Source organism: Pyrus communis, chromosome 11 (genome assembly GCF_963583255.1).
Source record: "Pyrus communis chromosome 11, drPyrComm1.1, whole genome shotgun sequence".
In the NCBI taxonomy this organism is placed as follows: domain Eukaryota; kingdom Viridiplantae; phylum Streptophyta; class Magnoliopsida; order Rosales; family Rosaceae; genus Pyrus; species Pyrus communis.
In genome coordinates this window covers 25374957-25398571 of record NC_084813.1, presented here as the reverse complement: position 1 = coordinate 25398571, position 23615 = coordinate 25374957, and the positions used below count along the sequence as shown (strand labels likewise).

Sequence of the window (23615 nt, the reverse complement as noted above, 5' to 3'; positions counted from 1 at the left end):
CCATGACTGTCCCATATGTCTTGATGCCCACATCGTTCGCGGAATTCCCATGGTAGCTTCTTTGTCGCACACCTTTCGTGAAATTCCATGAGTGTCACTGTCCCAAAAATTGTTATTATCCATCATTATTGTCGCCCAACCTATATTTTTGTTCTACGAGCTTGTACCAAGAAACTCATGGTGATCATAATTTATGGGAAAGAATGTTTTCTTATGGCATGGTGGGATGAATTCCATCATAATACCACCTGCTAAGTGAGAAATTTATTGTTTTCACTCCATGAGCGAGGGAAACAATATCGAGGATGTACAAAAACTATTTGCTATTGTTGTCCCGGTAAACATTGAGTTCATCGTAAACTATTTGCTATACGGTGACGTGACATTATTGTTGAAGTGCTTCAGGATCCTACAAATGTAGCTACAAGAGGCATTTGATTGTGGAGCTCCAATGGTGCTGCTGGGGCCTAGATGTTGTCGTGGATAGTTTGGTTGTCATGGTGATGGTTTCACTACTTTGGTAACCGATATGGATAATGTTAGAACTTTACCCTAAAACATATATACAACCAAACAAATAAAAATAAAATAACCCCAGAATTTAGGAAGTTGAATATTAGTTACATGGGTTAATAGTAACATTCATGCGATTGTCAAGAATACAAGGTTGCCACACACTCTACTCTTCAGCACTAGCAAAGCTACATAGGAGCAAGGAGGGCGGTTGCCCCTCCCTTTGCCACAAAAATTAAGCCTAGGAGCGACGGTCCGCCCCTCTGGTTCCGTCGGAAAACTTGTAGCGGCGTGAAGGACAGAATTCCAAAATCCTTAAAAGATGAGGAAGAAGAATTTCAGCCATCAGAACCCAAACTTGCGACCCGTTCTCCCCTCCCTATTTGAACCCATGCACCTCACAAATCTCATATGCAGATGGGGTTTGAAGCTCGAAGGAAAATTGGCGACGCTGGTGTGTGAAAGCATGAGCAAATAGGAGAGGCATTGGGCTATTGTAATTTTGGGCTAGAAGCTTTTAAAAAAATAAAAGAAAAGAATGAGGCATTGGGCTATTGCAGTCATGGCGTTAGGCCCAAAAATTGGGCCTAGTGGATATAAAATAAAATAAAAAATAAAAAGGTTGGGTCGCAGCCACAAGAGACAAAGGAGGGCAATTTGGGTTGAAGTAATAACATGAAGAGGATAACTACAAAAAGACAAGTTTCAATACTTTCGTCTCGACATGTCGACAAAATTAAAGCACATTTTTTGGTAATTATTCTCACTCGGAGACGTGAAGAGACTCCCACTAGACTTTGACACTCAAAAGATTCATGATTACTTTGGTTCATAAACTTCTTACATTGACTTTAGTATTATCGGTTGCAACCGTTTCAGTAGATAAAATGTTTTTTTTGCTGTAAGTATTCTCAAAACACCACTGCATAACAAAATAGAAGATCAATGATTGAATGATAGCTTTGTTGTTTACATTAAGAGAGATGTTTTTGCTTTTATTGATAATAAGCTTATTATGCATCATTTTCATGACATAAAACATTGCCGGCAACAATTGTAACTTGTTTCTATTGATACATTATGAACGATACTTAAATTTTTTACTATATAAAAGGATTTTGTTGTCTACATTTTTTTGGAACATTGTATACACTTTTAAATTTCGCCCATTCCCTCGAAAATTTCTGGCTTCACCACTGCTCTTCAGTGATCAATCCAATGATCTGGAGATAATTCACACAAACAAGTATAAAGATAATCTCCTAATTGGCTACCACAAGCGCGCACTACTGATACTAGCACAAGCCCACAAGTTTAGATCCACCACAAAATACGATAAACACAAAGAACCTAAACTAGGCACACGTAATATGATCACCAACAAGCAAGACTACATCCAATCATCGCTAACAAGCGATGCCACGTCACTCGCTAGATGAGATGTTACAAGCTAGACGCGGTAGAAAAAAAAAAAAATACAACACTAGCCCTTCTAGAAAAAAAAAAGAAAAAAGAAAAAAAAACATCTATCTTTTTTTTTTTTTTTTTCTTCTGCTATTATTCTGATATTTTCAAAGAATGCTATTTACACCTTCTTTCAAATTATCCCAACTTTGAATCGTTGGCCAACCATTAATTAGTACCTAATCCAAATTAGTCCCCACTAAATCCCTGCAACTTTATACATTCAGGTGTCTTTCCTCCATGCAGCAAGGCATGACAAGAAACTCGTGACTTCCGTTGGGTCACGCAACGAGTACAAAGCCTTGGTCTCCTTTGGAGTGGATGAAACAACAATAGGGAAGCCTCTTCCAATTCTCCTAATAGCCTGTAAAAAAAATCCACATCAAGTTAATCATGTTAATTAGCATATAGTTGTTGTCAATAATCACAGCTTAAATAATGTATTCAATCTGTAAGGCCTTGTCGGACAGGGAAGGCTGGTTGGCCGGTAAGGATAGCCGGACGACCGGCTGTTCCCACAATGTCTCTATATATATATATGCACCTCAAAAGCATCTTCATCAGTTTTGTCATCTCCAATATAGATTGGGAGGACATCAGTGGAGCTGCGGAACCCTGGTGTGTCAAGCAAATATTGCAAGGCTCGACCTTTGTTCCAGTCAATTTTTGGGCGTATTTCCATAACCTATTCGAAAAACTATCAAAATTTAAAAGGCTTTAATTGGGAAAGAAAACATCGTCAAATTAATCAAACAATATAAAAATTACAATATCAATATACCTTTTTTCCTCCTGATATGCGAAAGTTTTTGTAATTTTTCATCAGAGTTTCCACCATCCCTTTAAGTGTGTCTACTTCCTGCATTTTTTGATTAACCATGCAAATACAATTAGCTATCTAACTCTGTGGAAGCTGTTTGATAATTAAATATATAATCATCTGTATTACGAGATATAATGTGTTAATTAATTAACCTCTTCTTTGACGCATCGGTAGTGAACAGAGATGCAGAATTTATTATCTTCAAGTACGGCTCCTTTTATACCTTTTGTTTCTTCTTTTAACAGCTTTATTATCTGCATGCAAGTTATATATCGAATAAGAAATGAGCTTCTTTAGGATGTGATTCATGTGAACCAAATAATTAAGGGCTCACTTAAAAGTGTTTTTAAAATGACTGAAAGCACTTTTAGAGAAAATATTTATGGGTTTAAAAAACACTTAAACTGTTTTTGCAAGAAACACTAGTTTTGTGCTTCTTCACGAAAGCACTTTTAAGTGTTTTTTCAAGGATGACATTTTTATAGATGATTAGTTCCAAAAATATTTTCCCAAAAATGATTTCAGCCATTTTAAAAATACTTCCAATCGAGTTAATTTCTTACTTTTATTATTTCTACGGAGTTACCTTTGCAATGGTAGGCAGAAACTCGAATGCTGGACGAAAGTTAACATGTTCATTTCCCTAAAATATTAACAGAAAAGTATATATAATAAAGCAATTAAGTGGAAAAATGTACTGAAATATTAATTTTGACCTACTTTTGCATCAGTGCTTCTAGATTGATGCTTGTGATAGCTGTATTTTGAAGAGCCTGAAGGGGTCGATATATCCATCCCGTGGCTTCCAGCATAGTAAATATTGTCTAATTTCACAAAATCATAAACCTAAAGCCATGCGAAAATAATATTTATATGCACATGCAAGATATATGTAAGAAAAAAAATTAAAGAAAAGAATTTTTAACACGAAATATAGGTACGAAAAGTGTACTTTATCTCGACGTCTTCCAGAGATTATTGCAGTCGGGAAACAACAGGCAACTTCATCCACCGCTGAACGCATCTGCAGTTATATCCATTTCCAAATAACATGTAACTTGTAAGACAAGAAACTAAATAAACTTGAATGTGATTTAACTCCGCAAATGTACGTACAACTAATTAGTAACTGTTATTCGAACTCCAAAATTCATTTTCGGTTCTTTGTTTTATAGGGGAAATTTCAATTATATGATAGATTACCTTGGCCGTCATAAAAGCTTTATCAGGATCTTGCACGATACGGGAGAGAGTGCCGTCATAATCCAGAAACACAACGATATCTTTTCTCTTCACTGCGCTCATCATCTGTCCAAAAGCATCCAGAGCAGATGGATGCTTTGTCTGCAGCATTGAACCAGTGTCATATTAAACACAGATCGTATTTAATTAATTAAACTTAAGACAGAATTAGTATATATGAAGTTACCAGCCATGAAGTATACAAATCCACAGTTGGTTCTCCATGATCGTCGTATCTAATTGCTTTGGACAAGGATTCCATTTCCTCTACGTATCCCATTCCGGCCAGCTAGTAGAGACCTAGCTATACACAAAGACTACCAAAAACAATAGAAAACTAGTGAAATATAATTCATATTTAACCCATTGATGCTGTCATTTGTCAAACCTATATAGGCACTTAAATACCAACGTCACGCTTAATTAATGCGACATTTAGTATTCAATCTGTCTTAGTGAATTTTCCATAATTACCTTTAAGCCATATGTTCACTCGAAAATCCAAATAGATCTCAGAATCACAAATTCATAAAATTTGGCATTGAAGCATAAATTTTTTTTTTTTTTTTTGTTGCAATATTAAAGCATAAATTTGAAGAAAGTTGAGGTTCCACCATAAAACCAATTGGTAATATGGGAAGTAGCTCAACCTCTTATAAGCCCTTGCATGGTTTGGTCCGTCACCTCACACGCCCTCTCTGTGTGTGGCGAATTTTCGAGCCTAACACGTAGACAAAACAAACGGGATGACGTGGAGCACGTGTGGCTGTTGGGGCTTCACACGTGGGCCAACCTGCTCTGATACCATGAAGAAAATTGAAGTTCCACTATAAAACCAATTGACAATTTGATAAGTAACTCAACCTCATATAAGCCCTTGCAAGCTTTGGTGCGACATGTTACGCATGCATACTAATTACTGAGCATATACCATGAAGCTAAAAAAGCCCCACCATTTACTTATGATTTGTTTTCAATGGGAAAGAAAAGAGGATTCTGCACGGATGTAGTTAACTAAGGATTCCAGCAGTCATAGATGTATATGATCTTTAATTTCTTTTCCTCTCAGATTCTCTTTCACTGACAAATTGTATCTGTTTCCCACAAAACACAAACCAGAAGAAAATTAACAGGATGAACACACAAAGAACATACAAAATATAGATTAAGCAGCTGATTATATATCAAGTTTTGAAACGATCAATCCAAACATACGAGTCTTGATGTATACATGCGTACTAGTCTCAACACAAACTCCTTTCGAATTTGTGACCTATATCAGTATTGAACTAAAAGGTACACGCATACTAGCCAACATGCATACATATATGGAGAACTAAAGCGAGACACATAAGGCAAACTTTGCAGAGAGATTTCTAAGACATGGACAAACAAACAAAGAGCATACCTTGAAACAAAGAGCATACCTTGATCGACTACGAGAATATTGGAGAAACTGTTGAAAATAAAGTAAAATTATGTATGATCGATCCCCAGACAAAATTGAAGTTTATTTATTGTAGTGTTTTGTTTTTGCAAGTAATGCATAGAAACTTTTTTTGCACGGGGATACTTGGCCTTAAATGACCAAAATATCCTTTGATACAAGGCATGAACAACTAAAAAAATACTACAATTCCTAGAAAGGATTCTTGTGGAACAAGGTAAATCTTTTTTTGGACATTTTTGGGTGACTTTCTATATTGTGTCACGCATCAAATTTTGAAAAAGGAACTAAGTGGGATATTTTATTGAAATTCCTTATGTGTCACATGTTTAGGGATATTCCATTACCATAAAAGAAAGATCATGTGGGATTCTTATTGATTTCTTCCCCATATGCCAAGAGATACAAGCCAAAATTCTGACCAGATCCCCCTTTTCTTCGATGTGAACTAGATTCTTGGTTTGATGCGTGAGAGCCATGATGGGGAATTCGAACATGAATCCAATTGTAAGAGTGCACGTTCTTCTCTTTTAAGTAAACCGTAAAACTTACAAAGTAGTAAGGATTTCCACTTTGGATCATAAATTTTGACTCTAGTTCGTATAAGCTAAAACCAAACTTACTATGTGAGTCGGGAAATTTGAGTTCAGTAGAAGAGAGTTGAGTATATTATATGATTCTCATGAGTTAGATTTTTGTAGAATCATGTTTTAAGAATTGAACTCAAGCAATTTGAATTCTATATATGAAAATCAAATCAACATAAACTATTGTGAAAAAACCGAGTACAATTACGTAAAAGACTCTAGTATGCTTAATTTTTTTTGTTGACAAAACTCTAGAATGGCTCGTGTCATGTAAAGCTAAATTAAATAAATAGTTTATCAACTAGTTTTTAGTCGTGTGATACTTCTTTTTCGAAACCATGGAAGTGAATGAAAAGTTTCAACAAAAAGAATGAGTGCATTAGAAAATCAAAAAGAAAAAAGAAAAATGGAATTGGGCCCTATTTTGACAACAGAAGGCACAGCAATATGGGCCTTATGGGCATGCAGATGGACACGACGTCGTTTCAACCTAGCGCTTCCCTCCCTGAAACGGTAACCGGCGCTGCGTCTCCGTCTCTCTCTGCATCTCTCTCGATGGACTCGTACACTCCACTGCTGGAGAAAACGCGGGTTCCCCAGCCGTCGCTCCAGAAATACGCCGTGATCTCAATCTTCTCGAAGCTCCGATCCGCCCCGAAGTACTTAGACTCCGACTCCGAACCCGGAAGAGAAGCCATTTCTCAGTGCCTCCACTCCACCTCCCCCGCCGTCGTCGACCAATCGGTTCGCGAGCTATGCAGCCTCGTAGAGGACTCCAAAATTGATATCTCCCGCGGGTTTCTGGAGCTCCAGTCCGCACTCGAAGGGTCCGCCCCGAAATTCGTCGACCTTTTCGTCAAAGGTTTGGGTTTCAGAGGAGCAATGGCAAGTGCTCGTTTAGTTCCGCGGCGGAGACTCATCCGTTTGTTAAGGTGCATTGGATTCAATGGTTTAAGACGTTGTTTGGTTGAAAAGAATTAATCTTTCTTAGCTTTCTACTTTGCGGAATGAATTTTGGAATTTAACGGTTTAGTGTAATTCGAATTCAGTTCTGATTTATTGGGAAAGTTGAGGCAACCAAACAGAGTCTTACTGGTTGAATGTTTTGATTGTGCCCATTTTTTGAATTTTATAAGAATGCTGGTAAGTGAGTGATGGAGTTGGAATCTTGATGGTGTGTTTTAATGGTTGACAGATTCTGTCATGCCGATCGGATGCTGAGTCGGAACTTGTGCAGCAGGTTTTGCTGTTTATGGCAAAGAATAAGCAGTTGGGATTGGTGGGAATATGCGACTTCTTAAGACCCTTTTTGAATTATTCGATTTTAAGGATACCTTTCTCAGAGACTTCGGCCTTGTTTGCAAGGCATCTAATATCGTCGATGGCCTCTCTTTGTTGCTCAATTCCTCTTGATGCACTGCCTGTCTTGAAAATGTTGACGGAATCTCTCGTTTATGTTCCACTCAGTAATTCAGAAGTAAGTTTACTTGTTAGGCATATTATGGTATATATTGGTTCCTTCTGCTTTTATTGGAGACGGGCGGCGGGGGCCGACTGTTTCCTCTTGGCTTGATGCTCATGAGGTTAATTATTGACAATTTGCAGGATTTTAGGAATTTCATATATTTTGCGGAATGTATGGTCGATGCATATACAGTGGTTCTGAGGAATTTGGCTGGAACTGGATTGGTATATTCTTAGCCGTTCTAATCATGTGGTTTCATCATTCTTTTTTGTGTCTTGGTTGATTTTTTCCTTTCTCTTTTCCTATATAATTAAATACTAACACGTTTGTTCCTGTCCTTGTTGGCAGCTGATCGCTGAGGCTTATCACTGTGGTTTGGAACTGTTTGATAAAATTCTTTTAATTTCTTCAGCTGGCCACATGCACTCTGGTTTGATTGAGCCCGTAGTTGAAATGTCCAAGCACTTATTGATTACCCAGAAAGATATTGGGTTGCCTTATGTGCCTAAAGTATCATCAGCTATGCTTACGTTATTTATTATCCTCGTTCAGTCAGAGCTTGAGCATGACCAACTATCTACATTGAAACTTCTCCACCTTCTTTTGAAGTGGAAGTATGGAGATGGTATGCTTTAGTTTATTCTTGAAACTTTGATAATATCTACGTTTTACAGTTTTTTTAATAGATCTTGGTGCATGTAAGAATCTATTAGGAATTGTTAGCCAGCTTATTTTACCATCACTGTCATGTGTTACTCATTGAGCAAGAGCTTATGCTTTTCTTCTTGAATGACTTCATATTGACTAGGATCTAACTTTTATTTATGTATTTATTTGTTTTGTACTAAGAAAGAAATGTTCATTTTGTTGGTTGTGTTCTCAATTGGATTCCATTTCCCACATTCAATGTTTGAACTTTTTACTTATATGAATTTTTTTCCTCTTGTAGAATATGTTGTTCACAGAAATGCATGTCTTCTGAGCGAGGAGCTTTTATTCATATTCCCTGTCATTAGCCTACTGTCATCTACTTCTAAATATATCAAAGGAGCAGCAACAGATGTGCTTGTCCTGTTACAAAAACTCTTAGTAACAGTTTTGATAGCACCAAAGGATAAACCAGCAATTGAAGCAGGATATCCATCTCTAAGCACACCTGGATCTATTGTTTTTTAAATCTTACAGCGTCAATGGTTTCAGGTGTATTTTCATTTTCTCTCTCATTGTTTATTTTCTTAGTTGAAGTAAGGGTGTTGTAATTTTCTTGCAAATCAAAGTATCCTTCGTTTTTTTTATCTTGTAGTCTTCATAGCCGCTTCTTAAAATAAGAAAGAAAATATTTTTTGTCCACAACATATGTAGATTGAAATTATTATAAAAGTTACATAAAACTGCAACTCTTTTCTAGCAAATGATGATTGGGTTTTATAAATTTCTACTTTTTGCTTTTCAGGATCCTTCATTGTCGAGTTTCTTCTTAAATTTTGCCTCTAGTGGTAGAACTGATGGCAAAGAGATTCATGATGTGTCAAGATCTTGGCCATCTCAATTACGAGAGTACACTTTATGGATTGTTGACAGACGAAAGTCTTCTCTACCTCTCTCCCAGTCTCAAGAGAGATTCGTTACTGGTAAATACTTTGGGACCTCTTCCAACTTTGGTGCATTTGTCTTGATCATTACTTAACATTTGCATCATATTCACGTATTCCACTATTCATTCTTGTAGGAATGCCCTTGTTACTCTGTGCAATTGCTGGGGTTTTAGTGATGCATGAGGTGCTTGGGAGTACTGCTTTAGATTCATTGGCTGCCATTGCTACAATGGATCCTAAAGTAGGAGCTCAACTATTGCTGGCTATCCTATTTTACAATAACATATTCACTAGAAAAGATATAAGTCGCTGTGGTATGTTGGTGAGTTTTCATTTCATATCCTGGACTCCTTGTGTCTTATTAAAATAGGCACACTTACTTTTCTATGTGGCTCTCTTTTTCTCAATTTTTTTCATAATTACTTTATTGAACTGTTGCTGCAGCCCAAACTTTTGACAACGCTTCTAGCACCTGCTTCACATTCTATGATGATTCCTCTTGTTGTTCAGACTATCTTGCCAATGCTTCAGAAAGATGCTAAACCGTACGTACTATGTACCATTCTGGAGGATTTTTCTTTTTTATTAATAATTTTAATTTTGTTTGAAATCCTTCATTTGATGTTCAGAACTTTGTATGCGACAGCCATTCGTTTACCTTGCCAGACTTGGGAGACCAATGACCGTGCCTTTGGGAGTTTGCAGGTAAAATTTTTCTATTTTATTTCGCATTTTCTATTGCTGATTTGTTCTTATGGTTTTGCATTTCTTCTTCTCAATTTTAGGGAGTGTTGCTTCCAAAGTTGCTCACTGAATTAAAGTCTGAGAGAGACATATGCATCAGTATGGCCGCATCAATTCGGGATGTTTGCAGAAAAAATCCTGATAGTGGTGTGGACCTCATCCTGTCTGTTTCGGTATGGTTCTCTGGATGCTGTTTCTTTTTATTTTCTCTATGCATTCAGTTCTAAGGTGTCTTCTCGTTGTCTTTGAATCAACGGGCTTGCATTGAGAACAAAGATCCTATAATTCAAGCTCTTGGTTTTCAAAGTCTTGCCCACCTTTGTGAAGCTGACGTAATTGGTAATTCTGTTGTCTGTTAACATGTTTATTTCTGTTCTTGAACTAACAAAAATGACTGATCCTCTTGCCCACCTTTGTGAAGCTGATGTAATTGGTAGTTATGTTGTCTGTTAACTAGTTTATATCTGTTCTTGAACTAACAAAAATGACTGATCCGTGCCAAATTATTTTCTTGGGCAAGACTGATTTAAAAGTTCTCTTGGCAATGAGATTCACATTTTAAAGTTTGGGCACTAGCAAGAGATATTCTAGGGCATTAGTGCAATTTACCTCATTTTAAACTATTTTTCTCTTTCAAATGAACTACTGTAAACTCTAGACAAATCTCTGTTCAGATTTTTATACAGCCAGGGACGTCATCACAAAGCATGTTCTGGATTACCGTGCAGATTCAGTTCTTGCTCATAGGTAAGCTCACATGTACAGAGTCCTACTTTACATTGTGTGTCTGCTTGACAATAGCATAAAGCACCTCCTTGTTGCTAGAACTACCTTTTTTTTTCCCTGGAAAGTTAAGGCTAGATGTTGAGTTCAACTCCTAGAAGGAGTCCCTCTTGTTTTCCAATCTAGATGAAATTGACTTGTATATACTTAAGTGTTGGGAGTGGTAATATCACCAATATTAATGACAATCCATTTTTTATCCAACCATCAAAATTGGTTATTTTTCTTTCAGTTCTGCTTTTTTTATTTTTGTGGATACAGGGTTAAAGTTTTGATAGTCTTCGAGAGTCTTTCAATTATCTCTTGAAATGTAAACATACTTATAGCTCTTTAATATCTGCTTGATGGCAGCGTTTGCCTTCTTCTGAGGTGGGGTTCAATGGATGCCGAAGCACATCCTGAAGTCTCAAAGAATGTCTTGCAAATCCTGTGGAGTGTTAGCTTGTCTGCTCACCCTGGTCTGCAGTCACAATGGGAAAAGGCAAGGGCCTCTTCCTTAGAGGCCTTAGCACAATATAAGGTAAATTTTCAGGATGGATGCAACCTATATATTAACCTTGCCCCAGTTCTGATAACCAGGTTATCATAAATCTTGTGATATCTTTGCTTTGTTGGCAAATTATCTGATACCATCATCTTTTTTTATATATTTTATCTTTGGCATATAGTTCTTACAGTTTTTTCTTTATGTTATGCAATGTCTTCCTAGATATCGTATGTTGAACAAAACGTTCAAGATTTCAAGAACATGAGCACAGAGTTACTTTTCTCTGAAGCAAATATTACTGTACTCAGGGCTTTGGAAGAACTTCAAGTCATGGTCATAACTTACGAGCATCTGTAAGCAATTCATTTTCTCTAATCCTACACTTGTCCAAGTTTTTTGTCTAATCTTTCACTTCCGTTTAAGTGCTGAGAATATTTTCTTTTATGCTTTAATACAAGGCGAAGATTAGTCAAGGAGAAAAGAGTTTTAGGAAGTAAGATTGAGAAGCTACTGGATGTGTTTCCACAGGTGATATTTTCTTCAGGTATAAGGAGATCGGTGTCTTATATGAGTTTTTGTAAAGAGAAGTTGGTGGACACATACAGACAATTGGCACACACGAGTCCTGGTTACTTTTTTGGATTGTTCAGTAAAGAGAAGGTCAAACATACTTTAATCCATTGTCTTTTTGGATAAGTTTTGGATGGAGGGTTGTACTTTAAGAAAATACAACATGATTCCTTGTGTTCATTAAATCCATGTCCTGAGCAGAGTTGTTACCTTATTGTTAATGGTGATTTATCAAACTTAATTATCTTGATGTGCTCTTGTTATTGAATAGCATATTTCCATCTTTCTCTTGAGTCTGAGGCTCTGAGCATATGACATTGCATTTTCAGGGAAAAAAAGTAACGCTAGAGAGCTACCTGGTGCAGCCCTGCTATGTTTTCCTTTACTCCTAAAGATGTAAACACCGTAAGGACATCAAGGGTAAGATAATATCACCCGTATACAACTATCACCCTTATTCTTCTCTTTGCTGTGCTTTAAATCTCCATTATTATTGTGTATATTAGGGATTCCAAGATACACATGCTGGATATGAGAAGGCGTTGGTGGAACTAGCTTCAACCATTCAGCTTTCAAGAAATATTTTTGTTGCCCTTATTTCACTGCAATCTTGGAAGTCCTTTGTGCGACGTTGGCTGGGGGCGGATATCTTATCCTTTGATACTCAAGTCTCCTCTGTTGTCTTGGATAAAACCGCTAAAGCTGCTAGTGACATTCTGAAGGTTCACTGTCTTGTTTTGCTTTATGTGTACAGAATTTACCCTCTGGTTATTTGAGCCTGTGCTGAATTTCCTTCTTTTTTGCTTTATCTAATGTCCAGAGTATGATAAAAGCAGCAGAAGAGGTTATTCCTAGATCTGCTGAAAATATTGCACTGGCTGTTGGTGCACTTTGTGCGGTAAGAGCAGGTCTCTCATGCTTGAATTTTATGGTTACTATGCCTCTTTACTATGTCTCACATGCTTTGTTCAGCCTTAAGTTTTACCTATGTTTGCTGTTTGTTAGGTCTTGCCTCCATCTGCTCATACTGTTAAATCAGCTGCCTCAAAATTTCTGTTGAAGTGGTTGGTCCAGCCTGAACATGAACACCGCAGATGGTCTGCTGCAATTTCTCTTGGATTGATCTCAAGTTGCCTACATGTAACTGATCATAAGCAAAAGTTTGAGAATATCACTGGACTTGTCGAGGTTTGTAAGTTCTGTTTGATGCTATTCTTGTTTCTTTCTTCTGTATCTGTTTTTTTGTTTTTTTTTAAATTTGGTGTTGACCTCCCGCCTATGAATCATCCGAGATCAGAAAAATAATTTTTATAGTTACCTTGATAAATAGGCACTGGAATATTTTGGTGCTATTGGCTGCATGTTTTTTTTTACTGTTAGTGCATGATTTTAGGTTATGTGTAGAAGCAGTAGCACCCTTGTTAGAGGAGCTTGTGGGGTTGCCTTGGGTTTTTGTTGCCAAGATCTTCTGACCAGAGTTGATGCTGCTGGTAAATCTAACATGGAAAAGGAAACAGGCAAGATGTCGGAAACAGACTTGCTTGGTATGATAGTTAAGGCGTTATCCCTGGTGATAAGTCAGCTCACTCAGTTTCCATCTGATGTTTTGGAAAGTCTGTCTGCATATTTCCCACCTAGCACTTTTGATATAGATGTGAATACAACTTCTGAACTGTCACATGAGAACTCTGATGACTTCCTCGAAGATATCTGGGGTGTTGCTGGACTTGTTCTTGGTTTGGCGAGTACTGTTGGTGCAATGTACAGGGCTGGGGCACATGATGCTGTTCTTAAGATAAAGGGCTTAATTGTTTCATGGATTCCACATATGACTACTCTGGTTCAAGGGTCTGCGTCTTGCTCTCGGGGTTCTGAGATGGTCTTATCAATAGGGTCCTGTCTTGCACTTCCAATTATAGTAGAATTCTGCCAGAGAGTAGAACTGATGGATGATAATGAAGTACATCATTTAGTGAATGGCTATAAGGAGCTCATTTCTGAATTGGTCTCTGTAAAAAAATCTGGGACCTTCTATCAAAGCTTACTGATGTCATCTTGTGTAGGAGCCGGAAACCTCCTAGCCTGTACACTGAACGGAGGGTTGCACTTTGTTGAGGTTGAACATGTAAAAGGTCTACTGGAATTGTTCAGAAAATGCTATTCAAATCCTTATCCTCCTTTAGTCCATCTGGGTGGGATGCTTGGACTTGTTAATGCTCTAGGAGCAGGTGCTGGGATCCTGTTTGACATGCAGCGTCCAACCTCAGTGCAGACAGCTTATGACCACAAGGTTTTAGATTTTTTTATTCCAAGTAAATGTATACCTATTTTGTTGTTTGGTTTTTCTGATTCACGTGTATAAATATTTTTGGTTGTGCTGGACAGGAATCTTGCTATCTCATGGGTCCTCTACTTTCAAGTCCTACTTGTGAGCAGTATTTGACATCGTTGATGCAGGATATATTTCTTGTTGCACAGAATTCTGATGATCGTCAATTAGCAGCTTCGTTTCTTCGAAATCATTTGTTTACCAAGGAAGTTGTCAATGTTGACAATAGTAGCAATACTGATGCAGGTGGTTCAAAATTTGTTTCCCAAAGTTTTGCAGATGACAGTTCAGTTTTGAAGCTTTCTTCATGGCTGATGCATCTCACTTCTAGTGGGGTATGCTACTTGTTTTGTTATGGTGCACAAGTGTCCTTTTTTCTTTCCTTTTTGGTTCATGGATATGTGAGACAAACCGACATCAGGTATTTGATTGCTGATATAACTATGGGTCTTTTCTGATATATTGAATTATTGTGTTCAGACAGGCAATGCCCCTTATGTTTGCACGGTAGTGACTGTGATAAGGTGCCTTTCACAAGCTCCTAGGCTTCCAACCTTGGATTGGGGTGCTATCATCAGACGCTGCATGAGATACGAAGCTCAGGTTGCTGAGTTGTTTCCAACAGACGTATCTCTTGAAAAGGGATCCCTTAGGGAGGAATGTGTAAAGTTCTCATTGGTTCATGCAAATAAGTTTGATCCACTTCTAAGTTTCCTTGATGAGCTCTCTGACTTGTCCAGATTCAGAACACTTGAGTTAAAGCTGCAATCTTGTATTCTCGGTCATCTTGTAGATCTCGTCAAAGTATTCTCAGGTTCAAGGCTTGAGAAAATGTTTGATGATGTCTGTAGCTACTTCTCTTCATTTACTTCATATCAATCATATGACACCAATGAGACAAGCTTATTACGGATTTCATGCTGGAAGGGTGTCTATCAGTGTTTAGATGAAGCTTCCCTTGACTCTCTGGAGTACATATCTCACATAGAAAATTGCATGGAGGTGCTCTTTTCCTTGATGCATGCAACACAGTTAGCTGCCACAGTAGGAGAGCATTTCGTAGAGGAGTGGTCTGAAGCTGTTGGGTGCTTTGGGAAGGCTCGGAGAAGTTGGTTGTTGAACTTCCTGCAGGTATACTATAACCATGTACTTACTAATGCACGTTTCTATAAATATGCATTCCTACAGCAACTCTTATTATAGCTTGCTGCTTGAAGAACATGCAAACAAAAATGAGTTGCAACGTGCAACCTTCAGAAAATCCTATGATATTTTTTCTGTTTCTTTTCAAGCTCGGTGGAAGTTTAATCTAGAAAGTTATAACGCTATCAATATGTCAGTACGGCTTCATTCATATTAAAAGCCATTAAGATACAAATGTTTTAGTTGAACCTGCTGCCGCACACATGTTGAGGTCATTTAATTGCATGGACCTTACAGGTTACCCAGGAGGACTTGCAGCAAAGAGATGGACAGCTTATTGAGTTCTGAAAAAGATTCAAACCAAAGCTAAGCTAGTTAGCGTCGGCTCCATCTCATTGACTGAGCTGGGAAGGTTAAAGCCTTGGATATTGAACATTCAATCAAATGGTTAGGATTTTTTTAATTATATGTTCATTTCTTAAAACTGTAATATAGTTAGTTTCTCTATGTCATGGTTAATCAACATAAGAAAATGGATATACTGTGAAAGTCTTAGTAGGGAAGTTTTAATAACCTTGACTTTGCTTGAAATTTTACGTATTTGCAGTTATATGGGATGTGCTCGTTGAGGTCGTAGCAGCTTTGCAACATGCAGATGGAAGTGTCAGAAGACAGTGGCTTGTTGATGCAGTTGAAATCAGTTGTGTATCGAGTTATCCTTCCACGGTACGTGTAAGCATTCGTTTTCCCTTGTTGAGACACAGAGTTCACTTCCCTTCGATTAAGTTCAATGTCCACTCTTGTGCACATTCAAGATGGACTTTGCTTGTGCATGACTTTTGTTCCTTAGCATCTGGCTCTGATAATTAATTGCTCTGACCTTAATTCTCCGACAGGCGCTACAATTTCTTGGATTGCTATCTGGTAGCTGGAGCAAATATATGCCTCTTCTGATTCTGGACCAACATGCCGTGCTGAGCGATTTACCAGTCACCCTTTCCTCTCTTCTCTCAGACGTTAGTTGGGGAGGACTTGAGGAATTGATCCTTCCATCTCTTTTTGCATCGACAGAACGCATATACAATTGGACTACACATATCGCGCGTGGTGAGGATATCCCGCTGACATGCAACCCATTGACAAAAGTGAGAGTTCCATGGCTGTTTTCCTATTGACAGTGATGCATAGTACCTGTGTATCTCTGAAGCATTACCTGCCTCTTGAGAAGCAGCTTCTGCTTGCCAATATGGCGGTTTCTTGACATATGACCGACATTGTCTGTTGTAGCTGTGCAAGCCAAAATGAGAGTTATCGGCATCTGATGTGTGGTGGTTGCTTGTCTCTTTCACCTGAGCTCGAATCTTCTTTTTTACTCACCTCAAACGATAAGTTTTAGTTTCAATATTCCTTTAAACTATTTTTTCAGCCAATTTACCCCCTCAGTAATCTCACGTGGGGGGAGTTAGTCAAATTCTTGTAATCCGAAGAACTCAACATTTCCCAAAAAAAAAAAAAAAAAAAAAAAAAAAAAATTGAGAAACGATTGACCTAGTTGGATTATTAGTATATATGGTGATAAGGTAGTCGAAAGACATCATCTGCAGTAAAAACATTAGGATTCAAACCCCTTATGTCAAAGTCTGTTCACACGTGAGACACGTGGATTTTCATAAAAAACGCTTTCATTTTAAAAGCGTAGTTTTTTCAGAGAGCAGGTATATAGAAACAGAAACGCAATAGCATCGGAATCCAGTGAGAAATTAGTAAAAGAAGTGGATCTATCAACTTGCGTAAAATAAAACTGAATGGGAATAAAAATCCCTAGTAATTTTTCTATGTAACAATTTAGATGTTTCAACACAAATTTTCAACTTTAAAGCTGCTGCTTGTTCCTACACATATCTACGGAGAAAGACGACCGACGAACCGACGAACATGATACACCACTCAATTTAACGCAACTATCCTCCGGTGAATGTCAAAAATAAGGCAATTCCCTTTTTACAGATCCCTTGCGTACAATAATAAACACTAGAAAAATAAAAATTTAAACAATTGCTAATTTGCATAGGGTTTTCCTGGAAGAATTAGAATTTCTCCGATTTAGCATTTACCTGACTGTACAAGTCCGAAAATTAGCCCGCGTTTAGATTACAATGCATCGCCCCGAGATGACTCTTTCTCGCCTGATGTTGCCCTTGGACTAGACTCGGCACGTTCATCCGATTCCACCTGCTCAACACCACTTATTCGTTCAGAATGTTCCGGTTCTCCATTTCCTGATGCAGCAGCTTCCTGGGAAACAATGTATGCTTCTTTATCTGCAACAGGCTGAGCATCAGCTAGTAATGGCCCCTTAGGAGTGGTAGATGGAGAGTTTTCTCTGCCACTATGGTCATTGCTGGAAATACTAGATGTCAGCCACATAAATTTCAGATCGTGCCCTTCCCAGCATTTACCGTTGAGAAATGCCCTCTCTGCTGAACGGCGTGTAGTGAAAGTTATACGAGCTGAGCAATCTTTTGATTCCTCTAACTCACTTCCACAATCACGGGATTCCAGATCTTCTAATTCCACAGTAGAAAGATCGCCATAGGGTGAAAAGTGTTCCTTCATAATAGCAACCTGCAACGAACAAAACATCAGTTTACCTTTCATTGGTACATAAATAAAATATATCAAGACAAACTTATTCCAGACCATGGCATTGTGATAAAAGTGAAAATATGAAGGATATATCAAAAAAAAGGTATCAACAGAGAAACGAAAAGAAGCCTATCTTGCATGGCGTCGGCTACTTAAAGGAAAGGAAAGAGTGAAAGACATTTCAATTCCTAATTGAAAGAAAAACTGCAGGCTCTCACTGTAACAAGTTCCCCTTAATCGATGGGGTCTTTTTAACATTTTCTGTACAAAAATCTTTAATAATCTGTTTCTTGAAAATACTCGTTTTAATAGACAATTTAAACAAAACAAAGACCAAAAGTAAATGAGTACAGTAGTCTCTGATGACTTGAATTTATGTTGTAAATTAGCATGTTTGCATTTGATAGAAATGATTTTATGCATCTGCTACGTTAACCTGATTTCTTTCCTAATGCCACATTTCATGTCACTATCCTTCAATCTTACCATACTAACCAGAAAACACACGAATTGCTTTATTGCTCATGATTTTGTCTACATAATACCAGACATCCAAGAGCATAGCGTTCTCTTATTAGAAATTGCAACCATGAAAGAGAATATCACAGAGAGAGAGAGAGAGAGACTTACATTTGCAAATCCAACTGGTAAAGGAGGAAGAATTATAAAACCAGTAGGACGGTTGTCTAATTTATATCTATTGAAAGGAGAAGGTGGCCCGAGTGGTCCCAATGGACGGATAGTCTGCAGCTTCAAGCTAGGAGATTGCTGCAGCATCACAGGTGTACTGGTTTTTGGACTACCGGACACAATGTTCTCCTCTGATTTGTTCTTATCAGTCATCTCAGCATGCATTGCATCCGCAGGAGCAGGATTTGAGGAGCTTGGAGTAGCAGCTTTATCAGCTTCGGTTGTTGTTCCCACTTTGGGTCTCTTAGCAGCTTGCTCTGTGTCAGTCTCACTCTTGGGTCCAGTAGCCTGCGAAAGGTCAAACCTTGAGAATCACTGATAAATGAAAGAATATAGTTTTATAACTGCCTCACTAATAACTTTGCCGACATCTTTATACCCATCAATTTCAAACCCCCTTTCAGGGTCCTCTTCGAAACCATTAAAACAGATTGTCTTGGCAAAGAAGAATTGTAATGCACATTGATATAGTAGTATAAGTTATAAGTTTATAACATAAGAAAGTTAGGAAGCCAAAATATTATATGCCTCGTACTAAAAAACATTAGCAAGAAAATGAAACATTCAAGGCAAGGGCAATTGGTTTACTTGTTTCTCAAGCTTGTCCAACTGGCGACGAAAGTCATTCCTTTTCTGGGCTAGCATTTCCTGCTTCTTGCGAAGTTCCTCCTTCAACTGCTCCAAACTCTCTAGCTTTTTTTGCAGAGGTGGGGCCTTGGGACCATTTGAGGTGATAGGCTTGGAGTTGTCAGTGGCAGGTAGAGAAGCATCAGATGCATGGGCAATACTACCCTTTAGAGCTGCAGACTGAAGATTATCCTTGCTAATACTAGCACCAGATGAATGGGGTGGCACTGAACCAGTTGTTACACCATGGGGAGTTCCGGAAAAAATACTGGGAGTGCCTGTCCCCTCATCAGGAATGCTATCACGATTAGCCCACCACAACCTGATAAATCGGTTACCCATTACAGCATCAGGTGCCTTTAAAGCAGCTTCAGCCTCTTCCCTCCTTGAAAACTGGACAAAAGCTCGTTCACTATTTGATGGAATGTAGATGTCAATGACCTCTCCGAATTTTTGAAAATGAGAAAGAAGAGACTCCCTTTTGTTGTTTTTCTGAGGAATGCCATTAACAAATAGAGTACGGAGTGCTTTTTGAGATGATCTCCGAATGTTACGCGTGGAATCAAAAGGTGTCTGGGGTGATGAATCCATGGTGTTTGGGCAATCTTCTGCAATTATACGCTTTCCTTGATGTGGTGGAGTTTGAGTGTTGACTGCCTCCTTCGCTTCCTTGGTATCACTCTCAATATAATCTGAAGAATTTATTACAGGATCAACTTTCTCCTTCACATCTAATCTACTTTTTGAACTACCAATTCTACCCCACACAGACATGCTTGTACTCTGTGAACTGGCAGCTGCCCCAACGCTTCTAATTGGGAATTCATTATCAGCATCATTCGACAAGGTTTCAGTTTCATCATTCCTGGGTGATCGCAGGCCTAGAAGTGCATTTGAGGTTTCAGGACAGTTATTATTCCACAGGGGTTGATCAGGGTCATACAAATCAGCACCACCTGCATAACCAGTACCAGAATATGAACCACTCAAGCCCAAGCCATCATCAGTGACAGCAGTCTTGCTTGTTTTTACATTTAAGCCTTTGCTATTCATCAATGCAGTTGAGGATGCACTCACTGATGGTAGAGATCCCGGGCCTGTGGGTTTTCCCAGTAAGTGTGCACTTGGAATCGACACAGGGAGGTTGAACTGGGAAAGACTCTGTAATAGGGAGAACATAGGACATCAATAAAAACACAGACCAACAAAGAAATAACGTTTAAAAATAATGAAACTTCCATCCAAGAGAAATCCCAACATAACTAAATGATGAATGAGTTCAAGTCAAGTGATTCATTTGTGTTGTGAAAAGAAAAGAATACAACATAAAACAAATAATAAATAATAAATAAAAAAAAAAGATCATCAAGTCACTAGATTTCAGAGCCAAAATATGGCATGCACATGCCAATGCTTCTACAGTATATAATTAAACAGTCAGGTATAATGACTGGAAGAAGCCGGTTGATGGTGCAGACAAAAAGAGATAAAGTTTGCTTGTCCACCATATTGAAACATAATCATAGACGGAGCCACCCTAGGCTTACTGGGGGCGGATGCCCCCACTCACATTGGTTCTTAAACAAAAAAGAGTACATGTAGTATCAACTTTCAAGCTAAAACCTCACTTAATAACCACTCTATTGAAATAGAATATTCACTTACATTTTGCCAACAACACCCCACCCATTATTTTACGCAATACACAATAGAAAAGAAGCATAATGGACCTGATTGTAGGCATTGACTACAAAACTTACATATATTTAATACAATAACCATCTGACGATCAGTATAATTCATGTAATTAAATGTATTTAATAGAATCACTATCTAACTGTCGAGGTGGGTGATTTGTATTAAATATATGTAAGTATTGTAATTTGGAGTTTTTTGTTCTAATTGATTTATGTTATCATTTTTGTTTACTTGCTCTATTTGTCGTGTTTCTTCTTCTTGTTTGTGCATATTATTTACTGGATTTTAAAATGATTTTGATTTATCAATGTTGGTTGTTTTTTGATAAAGAACAGTGGTTTCCACGAACATAAAACATTACGACATAACATACAAGTGGTTCGTTTGTATACTGGGTTGAACTTTTTAATTTTACTTTGTTGTTTTAGGATGCCCCCATTCAAAAAAAATATCTAGCTCCGTCCCTGTACATAATGCAGAAACATGTCATCTCTCTCTCTAAAGTACTTGCATGAAATTGAATCATTCAAGTTGCAGCCAAGTTGATAAATAACACATTATAATTTGCCAAGAAAAAAGTGCTACATTAAGGTGAATATGAACCCCAGTAGATGTGGAGTGATCCTCAGTCTAAAGATGCTTTGCCACAAAATAATTTTCCCCTACTTTTCAAGTCATTGTGCAGTGTCAAATATGCAACAGATGTTCAAGTAACAGGAAAGATGTAAATGTACCTGGACATCTTCAATAACAATCCGATTCATACCATGCTCCATTGGGCACACATCCCCTCTGAGACAAAATCCACGCTCCTCGAAGTCTCTACATCTTTGGCGAGGAATCCCCATATTTAATGAAGAATGGATTGGTGGTCTGAGTGTTCCTTGCAAGCCAATGGAATGTAGTGTGTCCATGGAACCATTTGGTATGCCTGGAATCAATCCAAATGCATTCCAGGATCCACTTTGTGCACCGGAAACATTTGGCAATCCACGCCCAGCAAAAAGACTCGGACGGATGGAGCCCTGATGAACCATTTGAGAAGCAAGATCTGAGTTGAACCTAGGACCGCGTTGGCTCCATGATCCAAAGTCCCGTCCTCTTCCCCTACCAGGACCAAGGTCTCCAGGAAATGCTTGGTTTGCCCGGATTCTTTGATTTAAATCAAAAGGTGCTCGAGGCAGTGATGCTGACCCCGGGCGTCTTTTATCAAATTTTACAGAAAAGTCAGTGGAATTGTGATTTCTCCATGGTGTACTTGCTTGAGAGTCATTATCTCTAAAAGAGTTCCCATTTACAAAAGGTTTGTTTCGCTTTCTGAATGGCCTTGTTGTGACTTGATCAAAAGTATCTCTCTCCGAAGACTGAGAGCGAGTATCTCGTCTACGATGCTTGTGGTTTCGATCGTCATCATCATCATCACTTACTTCCTTCTCCTCAGGATCACTACTGCAATCAGAAGGGGAAAGACCCCCAGGTTTTGGAGATGAAACTTTTAACTCCATTGATCCCTCGAAATCACTAGAACGTTGGCTCATGCCACCAATAGTTCCAGTTTCCCAGTGCAGAAACCAAATCACTTGCTTGCCTACAAATATTCCAGCAAAAGAACCTAAATTTACTTTCCAAGAAAGACAAAAATAAAAATGAAAGTAATTAGAACGGACAATCATCCCCGTTTAACAGAAAATACAAATCAGACACGAAAAACAGTTGAAGTGCCCACACACTGAAATCCTTGCACCATCATCATATCAACTTAATACACATTGTGCAATAGACATACACGTGCCAGTGCAAATTTATAAGCTACTTAACTGCCACCCTGAAATAATCGAACTTTCATAGATGAGAATTGCATTCAATTTCAGTACTTCTCTTCACTAATCATTCAAAAAATGAGCGATGATCGTCGAACAATTGACATTCTAACGAAATGTTTGACGCCCAAAGCAACGATCAAGATACCGAACACCCAAAAAACAATCACCAACCAATAACTAAATGCAATTTTATACATATTGGTAGGCGCTACCAAATTAAGCTCCTAAAACCCAGAGGCTTTCACAATTAGAACAAAACGATACGTAATCCAATACAATCAACACAATTTAACCCTGCGAATTGGATTAAGCGATGAAAATTTAGGTTTAGAACGAACAGCAAAACAAAATCAAATAAATAAGCATAAAATCTTACAGATTGTTGCAGAAGAATCGAGCAACAAATGCCTCCTGAAGCTTCACGCACAGGGATTGGTTCAGCTACGATACGCAGCGGGGAGCAATGCGCCGAGGGCATGGATGAAAATTTACGGAAGATACATAGCTGCAGAAGGAAGGGGGTGAGGGGCAAGGATCGTAAAAAAGTGGTAATCGAAGGGGGTTTATCAAGTGGGAGAGAGGAGAGAGATTTGGCGGGGGAGTAAATGCGAGAGGAGAGAGGGGTTTTGCGACTGTGACTTGTTTGGGGGGTTTGGAGAGCTTCTGTCGAGCAAACAGAAATTCCGAGAGAGACGACACTGTACCAAAATTTGGAATACGTGAACTAATGTGGGGACGAAAAATAGTTGCAAAATTGCAATTTTCTACCATAACGTTTATTAAAATTATGAATGTGTCCCAAAACGTTAAAAATTTGGAATACGTGAAATAATGTTGGGACGAAAAATAGTTGCAAAATTGCAATTTTCTACCATAACGTTTATTAAAATTATGAATGTGTCCCAAAACGTTTTTTTTGACAAATCAGATGTAACAAAA

At 38.2% G+C, this 23615-nt stretch overlaps 2 protein-coding genes and 1 pseudogene across 4 annotated transcripts; 1 reads left to right on the top strand and 2 right to left on the bottom strand.

Annotated features, from left to right (window-relative positions):
* Positions 1-2200: 2200 nt before the first annotated feature.
* Positions 2201-4322, bottom strand: LOC137709284 (probable trehalose-phosphate phosphatase 2). The gene is made up of 9 exons (XM_068448372.1): positions 4230-4322; positions 4004-4144; positions 3753-3824; positions 3521-3646; positions 3387-3443; positions 2953-3054; positions 2759-2836; positions 2522-2662; positions 2201-2341 (listed from the first exon to the last, which is right to left on the bottom strand). The coding sequence occupies exons 1-9, from the start codon at positions 4320-4322 to the stop codon at positions 2201-2203; spliced, it is 951 nt and encodes a 316-aa protein (XP_068304473.1).
* Positions 4323-6355: 2033 nt separating this feature from the next.
* LOC137708808 (protein RST1-like) lies at positions 6356-16596 on the top strand (annotated as a pseudogene).
* Positions 16597-16988: 392 nt separating this feature from the next.
* LOC137707725 (zinc finger CCCH domain-containing protein 41-like) lies at positions 16989-23355 on the bottom strand. Of its 3 annotated transcripts, none has more exons than XM_068446635.1 (5): positions 23053-23355; positions 21588-22474; positions 19117-20316; positions 18469-18816; positions 16989-17817 (listed from the first exon to the last, which is right to left on the bottom strand). In XM_068446635.1, exons 2-5 carry the CDS (start codon positions 22389-22391, stop codon positions 17344-17346), a joined length of 2826 nt encoding a protein of 941 aa, XP_068302736.1. In that variant the 5' UTR covers positions 22392-22474; positions 23053-23355; the 3' UTR covers positions 16989-17343. The 3 variants fall into 3 exon arrangements, with proteins under 3 accessions (XP_068302736.1, XP_068302735.1, XP_068302734.1); XM_068446634.1 differs by having other exon boundaries at positions 21588-22465; XM_068446633.1 differs by having other exon boundaries at positions 21588-22441.
* Between the last annotated feature and the right edge of the window lie 260 nt (positions 23356-23615).

Excerpts from the sequence above, each read along its gene's own strand:
- LOC137709284 (XM_068448372.1), bottom strand. The coding sequence starts at position 4,322 with ATGGGATACGTAGAGGAAATGGAATCCTTGTCCAAAGCAATTAGATAC. Across the intron at positions 3,825-4,003 it reads AAGCTTTTATGACGGCCAAG|ATGCGTTCAGCGGTGGATGA; the intron begins GTAATCTATCAT and ends ATATAACTGCAG. Across the intron at positions 3,444-3,520 it reads CTAGAAGCACTGATGCAAAA|GGAAATGAACATGTTAACTT; the intron begins GTAGGTCAAAAT and ends TTAATATTTTAG.
- LOC137707725 (XM_068446635.1), bottom strand. The coding sequence starts at position 22,391 with ATGAGCCAACGTTCTAGTGATTTCGAGGGATCAATGGAGTTAAAAGTT. Across the intron at positions 20,317-21,587 it reads TTGTTATTGAAGATGTCCAG|AGTCTTTCCCAGTTCAACCT; the intron begins GTACATTTACAT and ends TCCCTATTACAG. Across the intron at positions 17,818-18,468 it reads TACCAGTTGGATTTGCAAAT|GTTGCTATTATGAAGGAACA; the intron begins GTAAGTCTCTCT and ends TGTTCGTTGCAG.